The 22,276-nt window shown below is 41.9% G+C and overlaps 1 protein-coding gene across 1 annotated transcript; it reads right to left on the reverse strand.

Annotated features, from left to right (window-relative positions):
- Positions 1-2,636: 2,636 nt before the first annotated feature.
- Positions 2,637-19,029, reverse strand: tbx21 (T-box transcription factor 21). The gene is made up of 6 exons (XM_030077372.1): positions 18,235-19,029; positions 8,267-8,421; positions 6,461-6,582; positions 5,419-5,577; positions 4,222-4,283; positions 2,637-3,919 (listed from the first exon to the last, which is right to left on the reverse strand). Exons 1-6 carry the CDS (start codon positions 18,780-18,782, stop codon positions 3,100-3,102), a joined length of 1,866 nt encoding a protein of 621 aa, XP_029933232.1. The 5' UTR covers positions 18,783-19,029; the 3' UTR covers positions 2,637-3,099.
- Between the last annotated feature and the right edge of the window lie 3,247 nt (positions 19,030-22,276).

The raw sequence follows: 22,276 nt of genomic DNA on the forward strand, positions 1-22,276 counted from the left end.
TATGCAATTAACAAATTAACAATGCTATTAATTGCACTTAAATAAAACATGAATTGCTCAATGTACCCTTGATTAAGGTATATTAAAAATCTTTGCATTGTGTTCTGGCAGATCTCAACATAAAAGTCAAATGTTAGACATACATTTCTTTTTTGGGAAGTTACACAAGCAACATAGATATTTTTCATGAGTTGATTGTACAGTTTATTCATTCGAGTTTCAGCATGAGATTCTCACTTTATTGGAAGAACATTGGACATAATCTTTTAACTTTTTAGGTAAGTGGCGTAACTGTTGTACAGTATATTTTATTTTTACATCAACATCAATGTTGAGACAATTTTGCGTAGTGCTGCACCAGAGGATTTCCATCTGTGTGCTGACAGATATTCTGTGCTTTGCAACACTGTTCTGATTGTCTTTTACCAGCGTAGCACCTCCATTGTGAATTACATCAGTCCACTCTTTCTTACGACACAATTATATCCACTTGTCATGATAACAAAGCAAATACTCATTAGCTTGTATAAATTAAGCTTAGCTCAGAAAAGAAGGGCGCCAATTTTGCCCTGTTGGGAACATGAAGCACAATAGAAAACATGGTATTTATTCATTCATTTTTACAATTGTAATTTACATATTGCGTCTTGGCTGACTGTATGCTGATGTGTGCTTTGATCATTTCCCAGTGTGTTTTATTATTGTGAGGCATGTCACAACAGCTTGTTATTCATTAAGTGCTGTTCTCTGATTGAGCTCACTCTAATAGAGACCACAGATGCCCTTGTTATCCTCCAGGGTTAAGGGATTTATTTCCAGCTCGTTCATAGTTTCGATGGGATTTATTCAAAATTCAACAATAAAAAAAGAAACAACAACAACAACAAAAAAAATGCTACATCCTAATGAATTGATGAGTAAATTAATTACATTTTACCCTCAGAAAAAGACTGAACTGACCCTGCTCTGCACCGAGCGAGCGCCTGCCTGTCGCCCCTGGTGTTGTCTGAGGCCATTAGCACACCTGGTGAGAGGTGAGGAGCGGGGCTCTGATGAGTGCCGACTGCAGCCTCACTCTTCATCTCTGTCACCAGGCTGGGTAGCTGGGTCTGTGTCAACCACTGTCACCATATGATAGGCCCCAACACTGGGGGGGAAATTCAGAGTGTCTGTCTGGTCACTTTGTGCTTCCTGTTTGCCTGGTCTGGGGGTGACAGTGCCTTGTCTGTTTATCTACACATGGAGCCACTCCACATGGCCCACTTTTCACACAGGTGCTGCACTTCCGCTGCACTGTTGCTCCACTTTCTACAAGAACCGGTTGGTGAATCCTGCATGGCAGTGGCTACGATGCAACCACATCTTGTTTTCCCTAAGCTTAATGATGCACATTTCCTTGATGATTTGTGCACTGAGGTGCTACTACACCACCTTTGTTCTTTGTTGTAAGCAAATATGTAGGTCAAAGTGGAGCTCAGATTAGATGTATATGTGATTACCTGCGTCTAAATACTATGATTCTGTCACTATAGCTTTTTGGTTTATACTGTGATATATTGCGCTTTTGTTAATGCTGCATGGGTGGAGTGTGTGCATTTGTTTTAAAGTGGTAACAGCTCTCACTGCCAATAATGTCTTCCAGGCTGTGTTGTCTGTCTGAACTGTACTTTAATACTGTTATTGATCTTGGTCTTTATTTCTGTGGTGACAGGCATTTTCAGATTGATCGATTGATCAAGCTGGGCCTGTGTTATAATGAAGCCTTTTTCACCCTGTAAAGCAAACAGGCCTTGCTGACCCCTGGTGCCAAGAAGTGAAATCATGCTGGATAACTAGTTTGTTAACACACACGAGGAGGAGAAAAATCAGTCTTAGTTTTAGATCATCGGTGAACCAAACATTTAAGTGCTTATTTTAGGTTTTATGTCATCACGTCTTCCTCTGTGCTATAGGTTGCAAAATGGCAAAATGTAATACCTAACAATGCTAACAGGTAGAAAGAAAAATCTGTTGCATCACGTTTGAATTACTCTGCAAGTGTGCGGTTAGTCTATGAGAAAGTAAACTGTCATTGGTCATAAAAAAAAAAAAACCTCTATGTGTATTCAAGTTGTGTTTTACCACTGCGCCGGTGTTACATTAATAACTCTGCGGAATATGTGTGTTCGCTTTAATTGTACGGGCTTGCTATTTCTGCTATGGCTGTTGATTTACTTACAGCAGCACACACACGCACACACACATGAAAGGTTGTCCTACCAGGGTTGAGAGAGATTAGCAGCCTTACTTCAGACCATGTGCTTGCTAAGCTCCCTTATCCTCTACAGTAATTCCAGACACTGGCCTCTGCACTGTCATTGCTATCAGCTTGCAATGCTCTTCTGATGTCACTAGTGGGAACTAGCCCCAGACGTACTGGAGGGTGGGAGGTGTGTGTGTGTGTGTGTGTGTGTTGGGCGGGGTGCGGGGGGTCGTGAGAGGAGCGAATGGCGTTTCAGCACGTATGAAACCTGGTTGTGCTGCTGCAAAATGTGGGGAAATGAATGTAAGCATATTGCAGTTGTAAGTGGTGAGTATGTGTGAATGGCTGAGAGAGACAGAGAGACAAAGGGAGAGAGTTTAATGCAGAAAGAACAGACAATCCCTGCAGGGGCCTGTCAGCAAGCACATATGCAGATCTTTTTTTTTTTTTTTTCTAATCTCCAGATGTTTCAAAGGCTTAAGTCACACGTCTGTATGTCTGTTTGGTGTCTCTAGGGCAGTGTCGTTGGCTAGTCACATCAACTCGGCCCTTTTTGGTCACCACTAACTTTGACAGTGACCTTCAAACTACAGAGAGGTCCTCTGCGCTGTGTGGGCTCTGGTGATGTGAAAGTAGCTGAAAGTTGAAAAGTTCTGTCATGTTGCAGCCAATCCATTTTTTGTCTGCAGCCAATGGGAGGGTGCTCCAGCCCTTTTATCATTACTGGATACCTGGATACCCTACTGGGGTAGGCAGATTCATGTGGCCACAAGGGAGACACCTTGGCACAAGGTGGGAGATGGGAAGACGGTGAGACGGAGAGATTGTGGCTGTGGCAAAGGCGAGGTGTGAGGTCCTCAGTGGGTGTAAAAGCCGTAGTAGCCTGCGTCACTGTTGCTGTCCTTCTCACAGATCTCCACACTGCGCGTGGGCGGGGAGTTCTCAGTGCTGGAAGTGTAGGGCGACACCCTCCTCTTCTTGCTTTCCCCCGCTCCGCCCTCAAACAAACCAGAGTCGGCTGAGTCCACGGATTTGACAGAGGGGGGTTCGAGCCAGGGGTCCTCTCCAATAACCCCGCTAGTGTCTTTGGGCTTGTCCTGTAGCAGGGCCGGCCGGAGCGGCTCTAGGAGCGAGGGGGGGTGGAGTCTGGGGTTGCCAGGTGATGTGGAGGAAGAGGAGGAAGAGGAAGAGGAAGACACAGGCCTGAACCAACCCAGACTGGGGCCAGGCTTGCTCGCGTGACTGAGGTACTGAGGGGAGGGCCTGCTGGTGCTCCAGCCTGCCGACGAGGCCCCAGATACAGACATGCTGGCGGAGGCGAAGGGATGGTCGGCATAGTAGCCCAGGGCGTGGTGGGCTGAAGTCTGCAGGGGGAACGGCTTGTAGAAGCTATTGCTGGAGAAATCCCCGTCATAGGAGGAGGCGAAGTCGAGCCGGTTGGAGGCCACGTTCTGCTGGGGCGACAGGTACCAGCGGCTGTGCGGGCTGGGGCTGGAGGAGGGATCCTTGGGCTGTTGGCCCATGCTGATGGGCTCTCGGCCATAGAAGCGGCTCTGCGGAAGAGGGCTCATGTACTGCTCAGAAAGGTAGCCCTGGGGGTAGCAGGTTCCCGGCAGCAGCTGCTGGCTCTCTGTAGGGGAGGGGGTGAGGCGATCAGAGTCAGGAGGAGCGTACAGCCTAGGCAGGGAGGGAGGAGGGGTGGAGGGGGTGGAGGCGAGGAGTGTGTGAGAAGAAGAGGAAAAAGAAGAAGGTGTTATTTCCTGCCCAGACCTCAAACTATCTATCAAACATCTCACAGCCCCTCACACCTTTTCACAGCGGCATTCTGCAGCAGTACAATATTAAAATCTATCATTTCCCATATCGAAAGCGTGATATGTTATATGAATATCATCCAGGACATTTTTAGTGCAGCTTCTTTGGAATCGGTGGAATTTGTTTTTGTCTTTATTAATTTATTTGTTTTCGGGCTTACTTACGTGTCATAATTGTCACGGAAACCTTTAGCAAAGGGGTTATGGTCTATTTTCAGCTGAGTGATCTGTATAAGGAATAGCAGGAGGGCAAGGACAGGACAGGCAGAGAGAGAGAGAGGGAGAGAATATAGACATGGGGAAAAAAAGAGTTAGTGAGTAACTGGGTAAGATAAAAATAAAGCATGAGTGAGATCGCCAGAAATAATAATTATTTAATGAGTATAACATGCAATGTCTTTGCTTGCTGTGGGACAGAGTTCATGTTTGGAGCCTGGGTGTGGGCACACACACACACACACACACACACACACACACACACACACACTATACACACACTTAAACACCTGACTGAGTGTACAGACTTGGTGTACAGTAACTCTCTGGTGTGTTACACAATGCATGTTCACAGGTGTTTACTGTACCATAAACAGTCACACTGAGGAGGCGTAACTCAGGGGTCTGGTGAGGTGAGATGACTTGGTGCTGAACCTTGCTACAGCAGCCTGTGTTGATACTTAAGTAGCTTCTAAAAATATAAATGATGTATCTATAATGCAAACGTGCACAAATCAAAGCTTTTGTCCAAAATGTGGTGCTGACATTATTTACTGATTTCTAAACCTCAAGATAGAAACTGGAGGGGTATTGCACTAAAAAAAAACTGTCTTTACATGTCAGTTAGTTACATATTCAGTCTTAATATTGTATTTCTCTTAAAAAAAAAAAAAAAAAAGTCTGCCACTGCCAATGCAGTTTCACTTGTTTCAGGATTTTAAAAAAAGTAGTATCAATAAGTCAATACAAAGCAGAACAAGGCAGATCAACCCACTTGTATCGAGAAAATGAGACTTGATTCAAGTGGAAACAAGAGGGATTATCTCATCCCATCATCCCACGGGCAGTTTTTTTTCACTTGTTTTTAAGAAAAAACAGGATGTTAAGATGTTAAGAGACTTAAGATGGAGATTTTTTGCAGTGTGATTTTTGGAAGCCTTGAAGCTGCATCACTGTTTTCAAGAAAAATACACATCAAAATTATTATTATTATTATTATTATTATTATTTTTTACATCTGGTGATATATCTGCAGGTTTAAAATCTATTCTATCACCTTATTATACAAAACACATCTTGGTATCCTCCAGCTGAGGACAACGGGCCAACAAAGTGTCAAGTGATTCATGGCGCTGAGTGACTTACATCTGCGTTCTGATAGGCGGTGACAGCAATGAACTGAGTCTCAGGGAAGACGAAGGTCTGGGCCTTGGCGGACAGGAAGGGGTCCTCTGTGCCGTCCTCCTTCACTTCCACGATGTGAAGACGAGGCTGGTACTTGTGGAGGGACTGGAGCACGATCATCTGAGGGAGAGACACGGTCCAGGAGGGCGTGAGGGACATGCAGGGGCTATGACAAGCTAACCATCCAAGTTTCACATATGCATGCAACCTGCAGTCATTTCATTTTGAGCACGCAAGTGTCTGCAACACAACTGCAAATATGACTCAAAACAGTAAATATCCTGTCAATTTGAGTAATTTTGGGGTTAGTCTAAAGAGTGATTCAGTATTGTTTGTATTTTGTGGTTGGGGTCCCTCGACTCTGAAACAGCCCTCTAGATTCTGCCAGCATGGCAACATCAGTTTCATGTTTTAAAACCTTCTTCAGACTTGCTTTTAATTTATTTTAATTGTAGAACTCTCTCACTCTGTTTTATTATTTTACCGTTCTGGTAAGTTTGTTTTAATATATGTAATTTTATTATCATTATTTTATTAGTATATATTACTGTGTATATTGTGTTTAATCTGACTTTGTACAGTATGTTGCACCTTGTTTTGAAAATGGGTATATAAATAAAACTATAATTATTACTATAATTATTATTCAGCTCCTGGGCTTCTCATTGTAATTAATCAGGTAAATCATCTGAAAGAGGAAAAATCAGATTCATCCAAAGGTCATCACCGTGCGTGTTTGCACGTCAACACTCAGTTGTGAATTCACTTCATTTTTTAAGAGCGATGAGCCATAAAGGTTGACGTGCGCTCATCTTACCAACTTAATTTAGCTGAAATATACTTGTACAAGAGAAGAAAAAATGTTGCATAGCAGCTCTCAATATTTGTCCACCTCTGCACCTTCAACGGAAAAATGCAGAAGAAACACAGAAATTGAGGAATTCGAGAAAAAGGGTGAAGGCAGACAAGCAGGTGCAGACAGAGAGCAGGAAAAGGCCAGTACCTGCGCCACGTTGTTGGTACTGCCCTTGTTGTTGGTGAGCTTGAGCTTGCCGAATGACACCTCTTGTCTCATCCAGTGAGCTCCTGTGTTGGGAGAGTCGGGGTGCATGTACATCCTGTTCCCTGTTGGTACAAATAGCAAATCATGAGCTAAAACCTTCATAATTCTCACTTTTACCCACTTAAATATTCTCAAAAATCTAATTCCAGCTTTATCTATATATTTATGACCTAAATCAGTGTCAGAGGTGAAGCTGTGAAGGAGGTGAAGCACGCACACATCACACGAAAGCCTGCCATCAGTGCAAAGTTTGAGAGGAAATGAACTTCAGTGGGATCTCCCTTGTTGACACACATTATCTCTCTGGTTGCCTGCAGTGTTTTGAGTGAAATTTTAAGAGGTACAAGAACAGTTTCCTGTCAAACACAAGCCTTGTTAAACCCTGTAAGCAAAGCAGAATTACTTTAATCACCAAGAAAAGCACATATAAAATCAGGGCATTACATTTTCTAAGACTTGCTGTGCACAATATCACTCTCGATACGGGACACATTCAGTTTTCAATATTCTTTAGTGTTAGTTTGGGTCAGACACCCTCACTCGGTCCTGCTAAAAACACCTTTATAGTGTTAACCTACTGCCAGAATTTAGTTAAACTTGATATAGGAGATGGTGAAAACGGAAATTCTACTACTCTACTGTACACCACAATGTGTCTAAAATATGTAGGCAATAGGTAACAATGTCTGCCTTTCATCTGCTCTAAACTCAGAATGTGCTTTTATGATATTCTTTCAGGAGCAACACAGTTCACAGCATTACCGCAATGCCCTCCTGACCTTATATATGCATACCACGTAAATACCATTAAATCCATTTCTCTAAAGATGTTTTTACCACAGTTTCCACTACACTAGCACATCAGCACCTACCTCGCCACAACACCTGACACTCAAAAGTGTCACAACACCAAACAGTTTCACCCGTTTTTATAACTGTGGTTAGTATAACATCATTCACACACAAAAAGCCCTCTTTGTTGCCTTTCTAGATCTTTTCTCCCTACGGTGTGAACAGAAAAATAATGGGTAGAGTGAGACAGCCCGAGCAGTGAGAGACACGAATGGAAACAGAGGTAAAAACTGAATCCGTGTCTGCTGAATTTAGAAGTGTGGTTATAAATATTGATTTCAGGAGTGTGTTTGAGTAAAGCTGACACTCCAGCTCCAGATTTCACTGGATGCAGGACATTAGAGAATAGGTGTCTGCAGGGGTTTTACAACTGCCAAAGAAGATATGCGCTGGTCGCTTTTTGTAGCGCTGTATCACTTGAACATTTTGAATAAGAATGATTTGACATCAAAAGTTATACCATGGTAGCCTGACTTTTCTCAAACATGCAGAAACAATATTGTAGCAGCTTCACATCTCCACAGCTGCTGCAACCGTTTGAAAAATGTGAACTCACCCCTCAGAAATCATGTTAACGTGACATCACTAAACTGCAAGCAAACCGCAAACAGCACGCACATTTTTCCAACCGGTAAATGGGTGTTTTTAATGTAAAAATATTGCCTAGTGCAGCTTTAAGAAAAGAGGACCCATATCTCATTGGATACATTTCACTTCAGTATTTTTTAAATTCATATACTCAACACTATTTAGCTATTTTCTGGTATATCTGAGTTTGTATTCTCTTCTCAGTTTATGGAAATGAAATGCCACTCAAGTTCACGGGCCTTAAAGCAATACACAGAGGATGATTTGTCATTGTGGGTTTAATTGTGTTGTGTTTTATGATTTTACCTGGCATGTTGCCCTCTGCTTTGCCACACTGGACCCACTTGCCGCCCTGGTACCTCCAGTGGTGCTGGTCTGCCAGAACCACGTCTACATAGACGTTGTAGTGGGCAGATGGATCCAGAACGCTGATGTTGAAGCTCAGAAAGGGGAACATCCTCCTAGACAGAGACAGAGTGAAAAAGAAAATTCATTATATCATCAAATTTCAGTGTAAAATTTGTCTTTCTAATTTCTGCCGGGGATATTTACAGTATATATTCTGTTGCTGACATACATCTTCCTCCTTTTTGTGGAAAATGACAAGAGAAACATAAATGAACAGCTTAAATAATAATAATAATAATAATAATAAAAAATGCCATCATATTTTGATGTAGGCGCCTTTGAAATAGTAAGAAAACTTTCTGCACTTGTAACATTTTTTTTAAAAAAAGGCATGGCAGTGAAACTGGTTTTAATGAGAAATGCTAATAATGTGGGTGGATTTTTTTTTAACAGTTCCACAAAAACATGCAGAAGAGTACTACACTGGAACTGAAACTTTCAAGGCATTTAAGGAGCTATGCAGCATATTCATGATTACTATTCTATTATAAGACCATATCATAGTTGATCTACAGATATTTGGCAGCAAAATCCTAACCTGAACTATTTTTCAATGATCTTTGGCATTCTGCTCTCATTGTTCCTGTCTTGAAATACTCGAAAAGATGAGAGGATGCACATGCAGACCAGACCATATTAAGGTCAAAGTTATCAGTGGTATTCAAACAAAGTCACATCACCAGCCACGTATCTGCTGAAGAAAACCAGGTGCAAATAACAAGAGTGTTTTCCACGTTATGGCTCCTCTATCAGGAGAGCATCTCCCAAGCTGACATGTGTAGCTTGGTTTGTACATTTAGTCTCTGTTTGTATTACAAATATGGTACTCTTCGGCCGTCATCACTGTCAAAAACAGCTGGGAGCCTGACTGACCCTGCCCTTCCCCCATCCAACTGTGCACTTGTGCTGGAACGTGCACAGACATTTTTTGGGGGGGTGGGTGGGGCGGGGTGGGGGCTCAAAGACAAGAGCAGACATATAGCAGAATGGAGGGATGTAAATATTTTAGTAGATTACTTCTAAATATGGATTATCTCCTCCCTCTCTCTCTCTCTCTCTCTCTCTCTCTCTCTCTCTCTCTCTATATATATATATATATATAGACATAGATATAGATATAGATATAGATATGGATATAGATATAGATCTCAACATGCCTTTTGAAATTACAAGTCAGTGAAAATGATGTTAAATACAGTTTTTAACACGAAACACAGATGAATTCAAGCACTCCACATGAAGAGCAAGGTAAATAGGACAGGGGGGTGATTCCCGGTGCACCCGATAAAGTGCACAACTGTATTTCTGTTTGTCTTCGGTTCACCAGCTGAGGGAGCGGAGTGGTAGTAAAGGGGGAGGGGTGGACGACAGGGCTGACAGGGAGGGACTGTAGGTGAATATTTAATGGAGCTCTTAATAAAAGATGTGCCAGAAGCCCTGATTGCTGGAGCTTTACATGGTGAGCTGATTTTGATCACAGAGGCCGTCACTGAGATGAGGTAACCGGGAGGTCAGGCGTCCCCAGGTAGTACAGCCCAGGGCATGTGAGGGGAAGCTGGGCAAAACACAGAGAGACACACACACACACACACACACACACACACACATGGCATGGAGACCCAATACAAAGATGCACACACTCATCTTGTTTCTGCATGCACACATAGGCATCAAGAGACGAAACCACAGATACACACACACTCCAGACGCTGTGCAGCAGCATATTCACTGACATCTTACACACATTCAGTGTGAATAAGGGCATAGTGTGGGCAGAAAAGCACTCAACGCATCAACCCCAACCCTACTGAGTGATCTGCCACTGCTCTTTTATAGATGCCCTCTCCTCTACACAGCTACAGTAAACATGTCGTCTCCCACATTCGATACAGTCGCCCTCTGGGCCAATCAGTAAGAAACATGTCCCCTTGTTTTGACCTTTAATTGCAGTGCGCCCCCTTAAGCTAACCAGTGTAACAGTAAAAATCATTGCCTCCATCAAAATATGATCAGTGGTGTCAGAGCTGCGGATGAACAGACTAGGACAGATCCATTTCAGCATGCAGACAATAACCTCCTGACCTTTCTCTACTGGACACATACTTATCAATTACTGCTATGACACATGCACTTGTATATGATGCTGCACTGCACATAGGTCTGTGTGAGGTCACCAGAGTGTATCTGGTGTTGATAAATCAGGGAAGCATGCCTGACATTTGGCCCAGCTGTTTGACACTGCCTATAGTACCTCAGGCTGTATAGCATTGCTAATGTCATGTATGCATCTTCAGAGAGACACAGATGAGTGATGAGCGACTGGTGGCCCGCAGACCACCTGCCATCCCTGGCCTGGTTCAATCTGAGCCCAGACTGATGTTTTAATGACAGGGGGTGATTTGATTTTGCTGCATATTTAAAATATAACGTGGAAGAAATCCCTCACACTACCACTTATCCATCAAAGTTGAATGAATACGTATCCTAATAGGTATTGCAAAAGACCTGCTTCATGTTTAATCATAAATAATTTACTCCAACACTGTATTAGGAGGGTTTTGGAATTACAGAAGCTGCCTTCCCTGCCTACACCAAAAAAAAAAAAAAAAATCCCTCTTTCTTTCTGAAACTGTTTTTATTGCAGAATAATCATACTTCCACTCCCCTTTTCAATATATACAGTAATGTATAATGTGTATTTGATATGTCCATCAGTGAGTTTCCTTCCCCTCCATTTACAAATGTTTCCTTCTGCCGTTGCCGTGAATAACAGTTTATTCTTAAACTAAAACATATTTCACACAGATATTTCACACATCCCTGTCCAGAGAAGATGATTCCAGATATTAAAACTGTCTAAGTAAGACACAACAACCATGCCACATGGTTTGACAGAAGGAATTCCACTGTACTGAGCGCCCCTCCCTCGTTGAGGTAAAACAGAAGTGAAATTGGAGTTTAGAAAGCTTCAGAAGGCTCAGATGTCTCCACAGTATATGGCTGAATAACAGGAATGATGTGCCCCATCTAGCTGTTCAGTATAAAGTTATTTATATTTGATTCATTAAACAGAAGATATATGTCAAGTCTACTTTAGGTATGCCTTATGAAATGAATCCTGCGGTACCCTGTTAAACATGGCGACAAGCTGTGGTCTGAAATGGTGATCTCAACGTCCAGTAAACATGCGCCCTGACGTTTCCTCCCCAATAAGTGAATACAAAATCGAGGATGTGTGTGTTTAGTGGTGTTAAAGTGTGCTTGTGTCCGGCAGCAGCTGTAGACTGGCATGTTTTCATCACAGATGATCAAGCGTACTCGCGGTGACAAAAACTGGACCTGAACTCCTGTCCGGATGAATCAGCGGATGCGCTCAAGTAGAAAAGTCGTCTGCCCGGTGAGCCCCCTCTCCTCTGTAGCTTCAGCCTGACATCCCCAGGACAAACCCTGCCCTCCTCCCTCCTCCTCCTCCCTCCACCCTCTGCTCTTTCCCTTTCCCTTTCTCTAACCTCTGTTTCCCCCCCGCGGTTTCTCCTCCTGTGCCCTCTGTCTACCCAACCCCCCTCCCTCCACCCTACATCCACACAGTTTATTTTGATTTCTAAATGTCACCACTATTTGCACTGTCTGAATTACTGGGTGGCTCACTACCACTAATATGTTTCCATGGTACTTTGTCTGACAGAGTACTGAACTACAGTTATGAGTATTCATGTATGCAGATGCCTGGGTGACACACAGGGAACACCAGCCCTTCGTTATTACTGTCAAGTTTCCAGTGAATCACAGTGGCACTTTGGCAGCTTGGTTAGGGAGTCTGTCCAGTGGTTGAAGAGCTGTGGGTTTGATCTGCAGTATGGACTGTGCCCAACCTTTGACAAAATGCCCCTGAGCAACAACTTTTAAACCACAGGCCTATATTTGTGCATCAACCAGGTCAAAGGCCAAAAATGAGCTAGAATACTGCCAAACAATGGGCAGAGGTGTATAAATGTCCTTGCGGTTGCCACAGTTCCGGTAAAAATAAAATCCTACACATTGGGCCCTTGAGCCTACGAGCCACCCCCACATGCAAATACATCTCTGTGTTGTGTTTTCTTTGGTTTCCCCCCTCAAGTTCTGATTTCCTATAAAAGGCTGCAGATCAGTGAATGCGACAATATCAGTAGAGAGAAAAAAACAAGAACTATCTACTTTCTAAATTTCTGTCATTAGCGTAGGTGGCAAGTGAGGATCCATTCATATGCTGAACTGCCTAGTTTCTGTTTTCACTTGTATTGAATACTTGACGTGGAAGAAGACACCTTTCACCTGTTCTGGGTGAGCCACTAAAAGGCTGCTGCAATGATTGTGTTTCACTGACAACTATGATTGATTGTTGAACTGGACTCGTCATGTAGCCAGAAAGACCCAACTGGGACGGGCCGCGGCAGGTTTTGTCTTACCATTCAAGGGTAAGAAGATCATGTGTGCGGTCCCAAAGCACAGAAACAGACCTCGCTCAAAGATGCAATCCAGAATTTATTTGATCATATGAATTTTGGGCTTTTGCACATCTGTTTTTGAAGTGTTTGACTTGTCTTGTCTTGTCTGAAAAAAGAAAAATAAGAATAAAGAAAAACAGTGTTTCCATTCCACTCTGCCTCAGTGTTTTATATTAAGCCCATTGAAGAGCACATACAAATTGGCCTGATAATCAGTAGACTGTATCTCTCATCTGTAACTGGGTACCAAATCAGAGTGGATTAACGATACTGCAAGAGGAAGCACTAGTTTAGCTATCTGAAAATATTGGCACTAGATGTTTCTGCGAAAAGCTGCACACATAAACAGCTGAACAGGAAGTGACAAGTCATGCTGTCAAAACCTTGAAATAGTCCCACTTCTGCTTTCAGAGAGAGACAGAGAGAGAGAGAGAGAGAGAGAGAGAGAGAGAGCGACATTAACAACATGAAAGGCTTCTGAACACCCCAAAAAATTGCATGTTGCATCTTGAAACAGCACCACTGATGGCCCCAAGCAGGCTGCTTTATATCTAAAGTGACATCCACTGGTGCTGGAAGCACATGAGATAAAACAGCTGATTTGTGATTTAACAATTTTGGAAAAAAACAACAACAACAACAACAACCTTATCTGCATTTCAACTTTCAGCAGCTGAGTATCTGATTTGTAAATGTATAAATTTTGTTTAGTACCTTCTGTCCTTTGAAAAAGGAAGTGCTTGGTTTATTTAGGTGCTCATGGTCTTTTTATAAACGTAGGTGTCGCTTTTTGTAAAGCTCAGAATTTGGAACAAAACTCTTCATTTATTTTGAGCCATTTTATTTTGATGTTTTCATGTGAGCTCTGCGTCTCGGTGAAATAAAACCTATGATAAGGCTCTGATACTCGTTGTGTTGCCTTGTAATAACATTTCATATTCTGGTGAAACACATCAAAGGGTAATTTCCTCTGTCAGAATTTACCAGACATCCGACTGACACATGTTACAGGATGGACTCAGTGGAGCAGAGAGAGCAGGTGAGCATAGTTCCTCCTTCCTTCCTGAAGTGAAGCTCAGCATTATCTCTACACCAAAAAATTAGTCAGTCCTATCTCCTTCCTAAAATGCATATGATCAGTAAGTGAGGAAGTAGAATCATGCTGGTGTGATTTCAGAGATATTGATTATCTTTATAAATATGGCTGGTCAAATCATATATTTACCTGAAACCAGCAAAAAAAAAAAAAAAGGTAAATTGTTAACTGTCATGGCAGGCTGATGATCTACAAATACTCTGAGCAATTTAATAGTTTTAAAATACCTTCATATAAGCCAGACTTAGAAACAAACCCTATTTAAATCATGATCGGATTAATATTTAACTGCTATTTTCACAGAAAAACCAACAAAAACCGACATGTGTTGTGCGTCCTGGAAAATTTTTGAGGAGAAAAAGTTTTGCACTCTTGACTCAAAACGTACCAAGGAGGAGACCAGGTGGGCAGGAGGAGTGAAGTAGTTAAACAAATGAACAAAGAAAAAAAGCTTCACTTTCCCTCGTTTCACTTTTAGTCACTTTTTTTTTTTTTACCACTATATAATGACTTTATTTGATCTGAAAAGTCCCTTGGGCCTTTTTGTCAGTGCACGGGCCTTTTTCTTCATTATTTGACTTCTTAGAAAACAAATATACCGTATTTTTGTTTGCCATCCCCAGGGCAATAATATGTAAATACACCTCAACACATAATAAAACAAATGTATGTACTTCGATGTACATTCCCCATAGCATGAGTCAAAGTGAAACAGGGCACAGCCTGAAATGGCATCAACCTTGACTCCACGGCAATATGAATTCAGCTTATTTGAGAGAGAAGACTTGAAAAGCGCATAAGAATTCGGCCCCTTGCCACAGGCCTTGAAATGGCTGTAGATTTCAAAGCCCAAGCGCGGTACATGAGCAAACTTCTAAGGGATCTGCCTTGCTGTATACCCTCCGTCTACCAGAAGAGAGCAGAGGCTGAAGAAAGTAAAAAAATAATAAAAAATCTAGCCTTTTACTTCCTGAACTTCAAAGGTGCCTCACCTTCTCGGCATGGCCATCTAAAGGCTCAGTGGTGTTTGACCCTTCTCTCTACCCAGCTCCTTTTTCCCTCTCCCATCCTCCAAGCTAGCAGGGTTTTGATTAACATTGCAGCCCTCAGACTTTTCCCATAAAATTGATGCAAAATTACTGTAGGAGTCAAAACCTAAGCTGAAAATTTAAGGAGGATATTGCCTCTGATATTGAAAATCATCTTTACTTTTTTTTTTTTTTTTTTTTTTTCTTGCACCTCTGCACAACTGAGTGAACTTCTGCAAAACAAAGTTTGAGTTTTGTTTCAAATGGCTGCACAAGCCTCATACTGTGCCCTGGAACCTAAATACAGCCGTATTTTGGCATGCATTAGCTGCATTTGCCAATTTATGATTCTGTGCATGAGATTATCTGCTTAAGATAAGAGGGAGAGAATATTCGTATTGACTAGATTTGAATATTTGAGGATATGAGGTTTGTGGTTTTGCACGTAATGAAAAAATGTGTTTGTCATAGGTGGAATGCTAACACCTCCTCTCTCTTTTCTGTGTTTCAATCCAACTGTTGTTATTGCTCGCAGCGGTAACAACACTGCACAAAAATGTCAAGCACTTTGACATAGTTTCTGTGTGTCTGAGTATGCACGTGTGTGCGCGTGTGTGTGTGCACATGTGTGTGGATCTGTGCACGTGAGTGAGAGAGAGAGATGCGGCTGACATGGATATATGTAATTTTTTAAAAATGAAATTTACATTAATTACCAAGGTTTTAAGGCCTCTGCAATTTCTGCTGCTGTCAAGTGACACACATACACATGCACTCACACACACACACACACACAGAGCTTCTTGTGGTAAATGTGTGTATGTGTGTGTGTGTGTGTGTGTGTGCATGCATATGCACACACGCCCACACAGACTGACAGATAGACAAACACACACACACACACACACACACACATTGTAAAGGTGTGAGAAAATAAATACACACTGACATAGATGAAAATTACTCTTTCAGAAAGAAAGAAACTTCTTCACTTCTTCTCTAGTGTCTCATTATTTCCACACACACAGTTTAATGATTAAAAAACAGCAGCAGCAGGGCAACCATAGTCACACTGCATCTTGCAATCTCAGTTAATATAAATAATGGATTGATGCTTCATTCAAAAAGATTGGTAACTAAAACTGGCACAATGGCACATTTCTGACTCACAGTGATGTTCACTAATTTAATTTAAGGAAGAATAAAGATCCAACAGGTTTGCAGTGGCAGGCCTACAGACACCTGGAGAAAATAAAAGTGTGGAGGCCAGCGGGAGTGTAAAGTCGCTGACAGTAAAAGTTATTGTTATAAAACAGCTGCTCCTCCTTCCTAAAAACCTGTTTTTAAATCATAAATAACATACAACATAAATATGGCACCAAATAAATAAAATAAAATAAAATAGAGGGTTACCAGAAATATTGTAGTTGTATTCATGCATAATCAGTGAGTTAAATTATGACAATTATAACACTGACTTTAATGCAAAGCTGGTCTTGCTGTAAACTGACAAGCCAATTCACCGGAAATATCAATGTCCTATTATGTGACAGCGCACTTGTTTTTTTCAGAGATCTGCGCCATGAGAAACTTATGGCCTGAAACCTTTTGTCAAACAGACGTGTCGCATATTAGTAAATGAATCCTCATCGCCGTGACTGCATGTTAATGCTCGGTGACCCATCAGAGGGGCCCAGCAGCGCCGTTTTGCCTCTGTGACGGTGCTGCGCTGCTGACAGTAACGCGTTACACTATCACCTTCACTTTTCCTAGAAACGAGTAGGCTAAGCTGTATATTTGAAAAAGAAAATAACCAATTCAGTTGCAGTGGTCTGTTAACGTCACCTGCAAAAAAGTCACTACTTTTGTTTTTATGTGTCAAATCCGGATGCACTGAAACCGAACTGTCCAAAAACCTCCGGATCATCACATCATCCCCGAGTGGTTTTCGCCCACTCAGAAGCTCTATCCTCTCAGTTTGAGCTGATTTTGATGAGATGTGAAAGAGAACTTGACTTTAATTCTCTAGAAAAAAAAAGGATGACATGAACATTTGATGTCTCGATCAATCAAAGGAGTCTGTCTTGACTTCTTTTAAAGGTAAGAAAGGATGCAGTCGGCAGTTTGGGGGTTGTAAGTGTTGTTACTGGTGATGCTTCTTTTGTCCATTACCTTAACGAGAAAAGGGTAATTGATTACTTTTTTAGGGAGTAGGGAGCCCAGCTCTGGTGTTGAGGTGGGAAGGGGCCCCCAGAGGCCCCATCATATTGACTGTAGGGGGTCAAGCAGAGATGTCAAAATGTTTTCCTGTAGCCCAGTCTGCTGGCTCTCAAACATAATTTCTCTGAATTCTGAACTGCATTTTCCCCAATAGAAATCTGTTTTAATCTGATCCCACTGTATAGAACTATGTATAATATAATAAAAATGATGGTTTAAATAGGCTAATTAAAGGATAGGCTACACATTTTCATAAATCATTCTCCGCGGAGTGTCTCAGATTTATAGATATATTTTTATTAATAACTTCTGTGTTTATCCTCGGGCTGCACTTCAGAAATACTAAGCAGATTGTCCAGTTTTCTGCTCAAATTTAGTGGCCATTATGTTCACGCTTTGTTCCGCTGCAAATCAAACCATTTTAACGCAAGAGCCGTCAAAACTGCAGGAAGCCGCCTTTACCTTGTTAAACATTAATTGTAAACGCATCAGTTGTTTAAATGGTGTCAAGTTCCTGTCAAGCGCACAGGCCTACAGTCATTCCTTCATCTAACTCCGGCCAGCACCCCCACAACTTCACCTGTATGGATGTAGTAGTAAAGTCACCTATGCGTTAAAAAGCTGACCAAACGTTCAAGTGATCACCATAAGGCACGCAGCAACATGGCCTAATAAAGGCATTTTTTGCTGAATAAAATATTAATTTGTCCATTTCAACCCTTATATAACACAAATCACTTCCATAGCCCAAATTATACCAAGTTAAAGTCTGTACCTTGAATTGTCAGAATAAATGTAGGCTAATCATCAGCTTGAGGAGGAGGATAAACTGATATTTCGCTCGTAAAAAGTTGTTAAACTAAATTTCAGTGACTTTACCCTCTGTGTCTGACAAACCAATCGGATACCCGTGCGTAATTTGGAATGTGTTGCTCATTTTTTCAGTAATTAATATCCCATAAAAGCGGACAGAAGGCCTGGTGCACTGTGTTTGGCTTGGGAAGATGGAGATGACTGTTTTGGCTGTGTGTTACTCACCTCCCCTGTTTGGTTATTATCATCTCGGTCTGGAACTTGTGGAACTTGGCCCATAGTGGATAGTTATTGAGGAGAGCCTGGGTCTTCCCGCACACCTGTAGCCCAGGTATAGGGTAGAGCGGAGGGCGCTGGTAGCCATGCTGAAAGGTTGCCGGGTAGTTCTCCGGAGAGGCGGGGTACACTTCTTTACCGCCTGTCGAAAAGCCGTCTCCTGCAGCCGGGATGTAGCCCTGACCGGCCGCACTTCTGGTCGGCGACCGCACGCCGCCGTACGGACAGCTGCTGAGGGACTGCGCATAAAACCTGCCGGGCTGCGCGCCGTACCCGCCGACCGTCTGGTCCGAGTGGTACGGCAGCGCCAGAGCGTCCTGCCCGCTTTGAACAGTGTCCGGGTAGTAAAACCTCGCGTCCTGAATCCCCATTTTGAACTCGGCCAAGTCCTTGCCGCCGCGGTGAAGGTGATTGCTGATGTCGCCGTCCTTTCCGAAAGTTTGCGTCTCAGTCCCATTCAACATACTGAGGTAGAGGTTGCCACCTATGCCGCCCATTTGCAGCCCGGCTCCCGGTCTGTGCGTAATGTCATAAGTCTCTGCTGCTTCGTCCAATTGAATAAGAGCCTGTGCAATTAAAAAAAATCACAAAGCAAAAGCTTGCAGTGTTATCTTCACCTGCACCTTAATCGTTTTCTATCAGTTTCTCGCAAGTCACTGACAAAGTTTCCCGACAATTGCGGTGACTGGCAAGCCGTCGGTGAGAGTCTCTAAATTAAAATGCAAAAAACATCCCTCACTTGTACGAACTCATTGGATTATTTATCTGTTTACACTCTTTATTTCCCGAGTTGGTGATTATCTTGTCTTTTTTGACGGGAGGAGTCGCTGCCAGTGACTCAAACACATGCCCAGTTTTCTAGCCTATGATATATACATTTTGTAACTGGTAATATTCTGGAGGTGTGTCTCGTGCAGAGTCTGGACGTTGATAGGCTCCAGATATGAAAGAACCATCCCCTATTTAATCAGAGGACCAGAAATCAGCCACACTCCCCATGTGTATCAGAAATACAGTAATTCTACAATCATTTTTAAAAGAATATATCACAGAAAAACTATAAGCCCAAATAGGGATATGCTATTACAATGATTATAAATAAATAAATAAATAAATAAATAAATAAATAAATAAATAAATACTTGTGGTCACACAGTATCCCCACTACAGACACTATAAATTCCCATGGCACATTACAGGAACACTGATTTTTTTTTGTTTTTTTTTTTTGTTAGTGTAGACTAATCTGTGCACGAGGTATATTTACAGTTACTATAGGATATTTGATTACACTGCACGACATTTCGATCCAAAGTTTGGTTAAGTGACCTGCAGCAGCGGAATTAAGATTTTAGTAATTATAGGCCTATTATAATGCGTCTATAATTACGCTATACGAAGGTATCAATAGAAAGCACGTGAGAACCTACAATAAACTCACTTGAGAGACGAAATTATTAGGAAGTTTAGAAAACAGCAGATTGTGTGACAAAATTCCCGACTAAGTGTTAATTAATCAAACCGACAGATTCTACATGGCATGTGTGTTCACAAACTCGGCCATTCATTAATCAAAGATAAACTAATCTAAACTAAATTAAAATAAAACATCTCTTACATACTATTTCGCAGGGTTATGCTGTATGTAATGTATATGTTGGCCTCTCCAAAGATAGGTAGGAGGGTCATGAAAAATCAATCGCTTCCACAATATTTTTTTTCTCAGTTTGCTTTTTTTAATTTATTTTTTAAATATTATTTTTACATATAACTGCCTGGCCGCCTCATTAACCCTATTTTAATTCTGAACCTAAATTATATGGTTAAACATTTTCAGATGTGTCGTTATCAAGCCACAATTAGGCCAATGACTGTGATATGAAAGGTGGGAAAAGCAAAACCACTGTTTGCAAGGTCTATGTGAGAAAAAAATCATTTCACAAACATTGTAAAAAAACAAGATACAGCATTGTAGGCTGAATAATATCTCTCAAGCTGTCTGTCGTAAATCATTAAAATACACACGCACGCTCACGCACACGCGCACGCACGTACGCACACACACACATATTCACACCTTTATTTACATGTATGGCATTTGTTACGGTGTGAAAGTAAGATGTGAAACTTTTTTATCACATCAAATTGTAAACGTGGTTCTTGGTCGAAAAATGCTCTAGTTTACAATCACAGCATTTAACGGCTCCCTGTTTCCCCTTAATTTATTAATGAGAGCCCACTTTGAAATTTTCATTTTCACTCATATACAGAGGTCTTTGAGCAGAAACTGAGCAAGAGGAAAATATGTGCATGTATCTTGTATGAAGAGGTTTGTTTCTTAAACCAAGAAGGAGCACATGCAGGCCTGATTTTGGTGGGACAGGAGTAGCAGCATATTTTTGGCCTAAGAATTGGCTTGGGACTCAATTTATCAATTTAACAGTGGAACAAGCCTTTGCTGTATAGTTTGAAATATATAAAATAATTCAGACTTGGACCAATATGATTTGCAAATAATTCTGTCAGAGGTTTTTTTTTTTTTTTTTTTTTTAATCCTGCTAGGTTGGAGTTTCAACCACAGTCAAATATGCAAAATTAAAGTTCAAATACTTTTCCTGCAATTGTTAAATCATTGACATTCTGTTGTGTTGTCATATGTGAAAAACCATGCATCGTTTTGCCTGAGTGTGAGTGAAATTGAAAGTTGTGGGGTGAGCGACTGCACCACCCAGCAGCAGCCTCGGCTCTTTCAGATGTTTCAGAGGCCTGTGTGGTGGCTCCACTGCCCAGCCTGAAGAGGGGATCTCGTTGGTAAACACAGATGAAACAGATAACCCCGGGGTATTAGCAGCTGCATGTGTGTGAACATGCACACACACGTACACACACACACACACACACACACACACACACACACACACACACACCAACTCTAATAGATGAAATCCCCCCCAGTGCAGGTATGACACAGTTATCCCCCTTTACACTGTCATTGCTCTAATCCCACTTCCTGTGTCTCTCCTAGCAAGGTGAGCTCACAAGGGCACCCGCTGAAGTCATCTGTGTTGACACGGATGGTGCGAGGGCCACAGTGTGAGCGACACCACGGCCAGGCCGGCCAGGCGTGTCAGTTCGTGGCCCCCCCCTCCGGCTGGAGTCACTACTTCCTCTGCTCCATTCTCTCTGCTTCCGGTTAGCGCCCAGAGCCATCACCTTGTGCAGCACGATCAGCTTGCATTTTCTCCTGCAACTGTTACAAACAGGTCAGGTGGTTTTCATCTGCTCTGCCACGAAGCAACACAGCTATGAGGCATGACTCTTCTGAACTGGGTAAAGCATTTAATTAGGGTTTTTAGGAAACTCACACATCCAAATGTTCTTGATCAAGGTGTGTCAAGCCAAAGCATCTGTAATTATCTCATTATTTGTACGAAACGATTTGACATTTTTCTATAGCCTAGTTTAATGTAAGACACTCTGGATAAGAGCGTCAGTGGGAGTTATAAATAGTGAACTATAATTTCCCTAATAATCATGGACATAAGAAGGCAGAGCTGTGCAACTGGACACTGATGTAAAACCCTGATGGCTGGGGAGAGGAATGCAGTAAAAGCAAGGGTGGATGGCCTCTATGCAACTTCCATGGGCTGACAGATTTAGAAGTGATAGACGGCCACATCAACAGATGTCTTAGCATGTCTTCATTAAGAGTGTCACCCTGCCGCTCAATGAAACTGAGATACTTTTTTGTTAAAACTGTCACACATCCCATATTGTATCGGGACTGCAGCCACCCTGGAAAAAGGGAGGATTATCAGATATTGGGAATTAAACTCTGCGATGATAAGTTGGACATTTTTTAAAAAATTTTTTTTTTGAATAAAACCTGTAAAAAATGGACACTAGCCAAGTTTTATTTGGTCTGTAATGGATCCACTGTTTATTACTGGCTAACATTAGGCTTACAGCGTTATAGAGTTATAAAGCCTTC

The sequence above is a fragment of the Myripristis murdjan genome, chromosome 19 (genome assembly GCF_902150065.1).
Source record: "Myripristis murdjan chromosome 19, fMyrMur1.1, whole genome shotgun sequence".
Taxonomy (NCBI): Eukaryota; Metazoa; Chordata; class Actinopteri; order Holocentriformes; family Holocentridae; genus Myripristis; species Myripristis murdjan.

What these genes read in the sequence shown, in the direction of transcription:
- tbx21 (XM_030077372.1), bottom strand. Translation starts at nt 18,782, where the DNA reads ATGGGCGGCATAGGTGGCAACCTCTACCTCAGTATGTTGAATGGGACT. An exon ending in AGCAGAGGGCAACATGCCAG is followed by an intron (nt 6,583 to 8,266) that starts GTAAAATCATAA and finishes TTGTACCAACAG; the next exon opens with GGAACAGGATGTACATGCAC. An exon ending in GTACCAACAACGTGGCGCAG is followed by an intron (nt 5,578 to 6,460) that starts GTACTGGCCTTT and finishes TCTCTCCCTCAG; the next exon opens with ATGATCGTGCTCCAGTCCCT.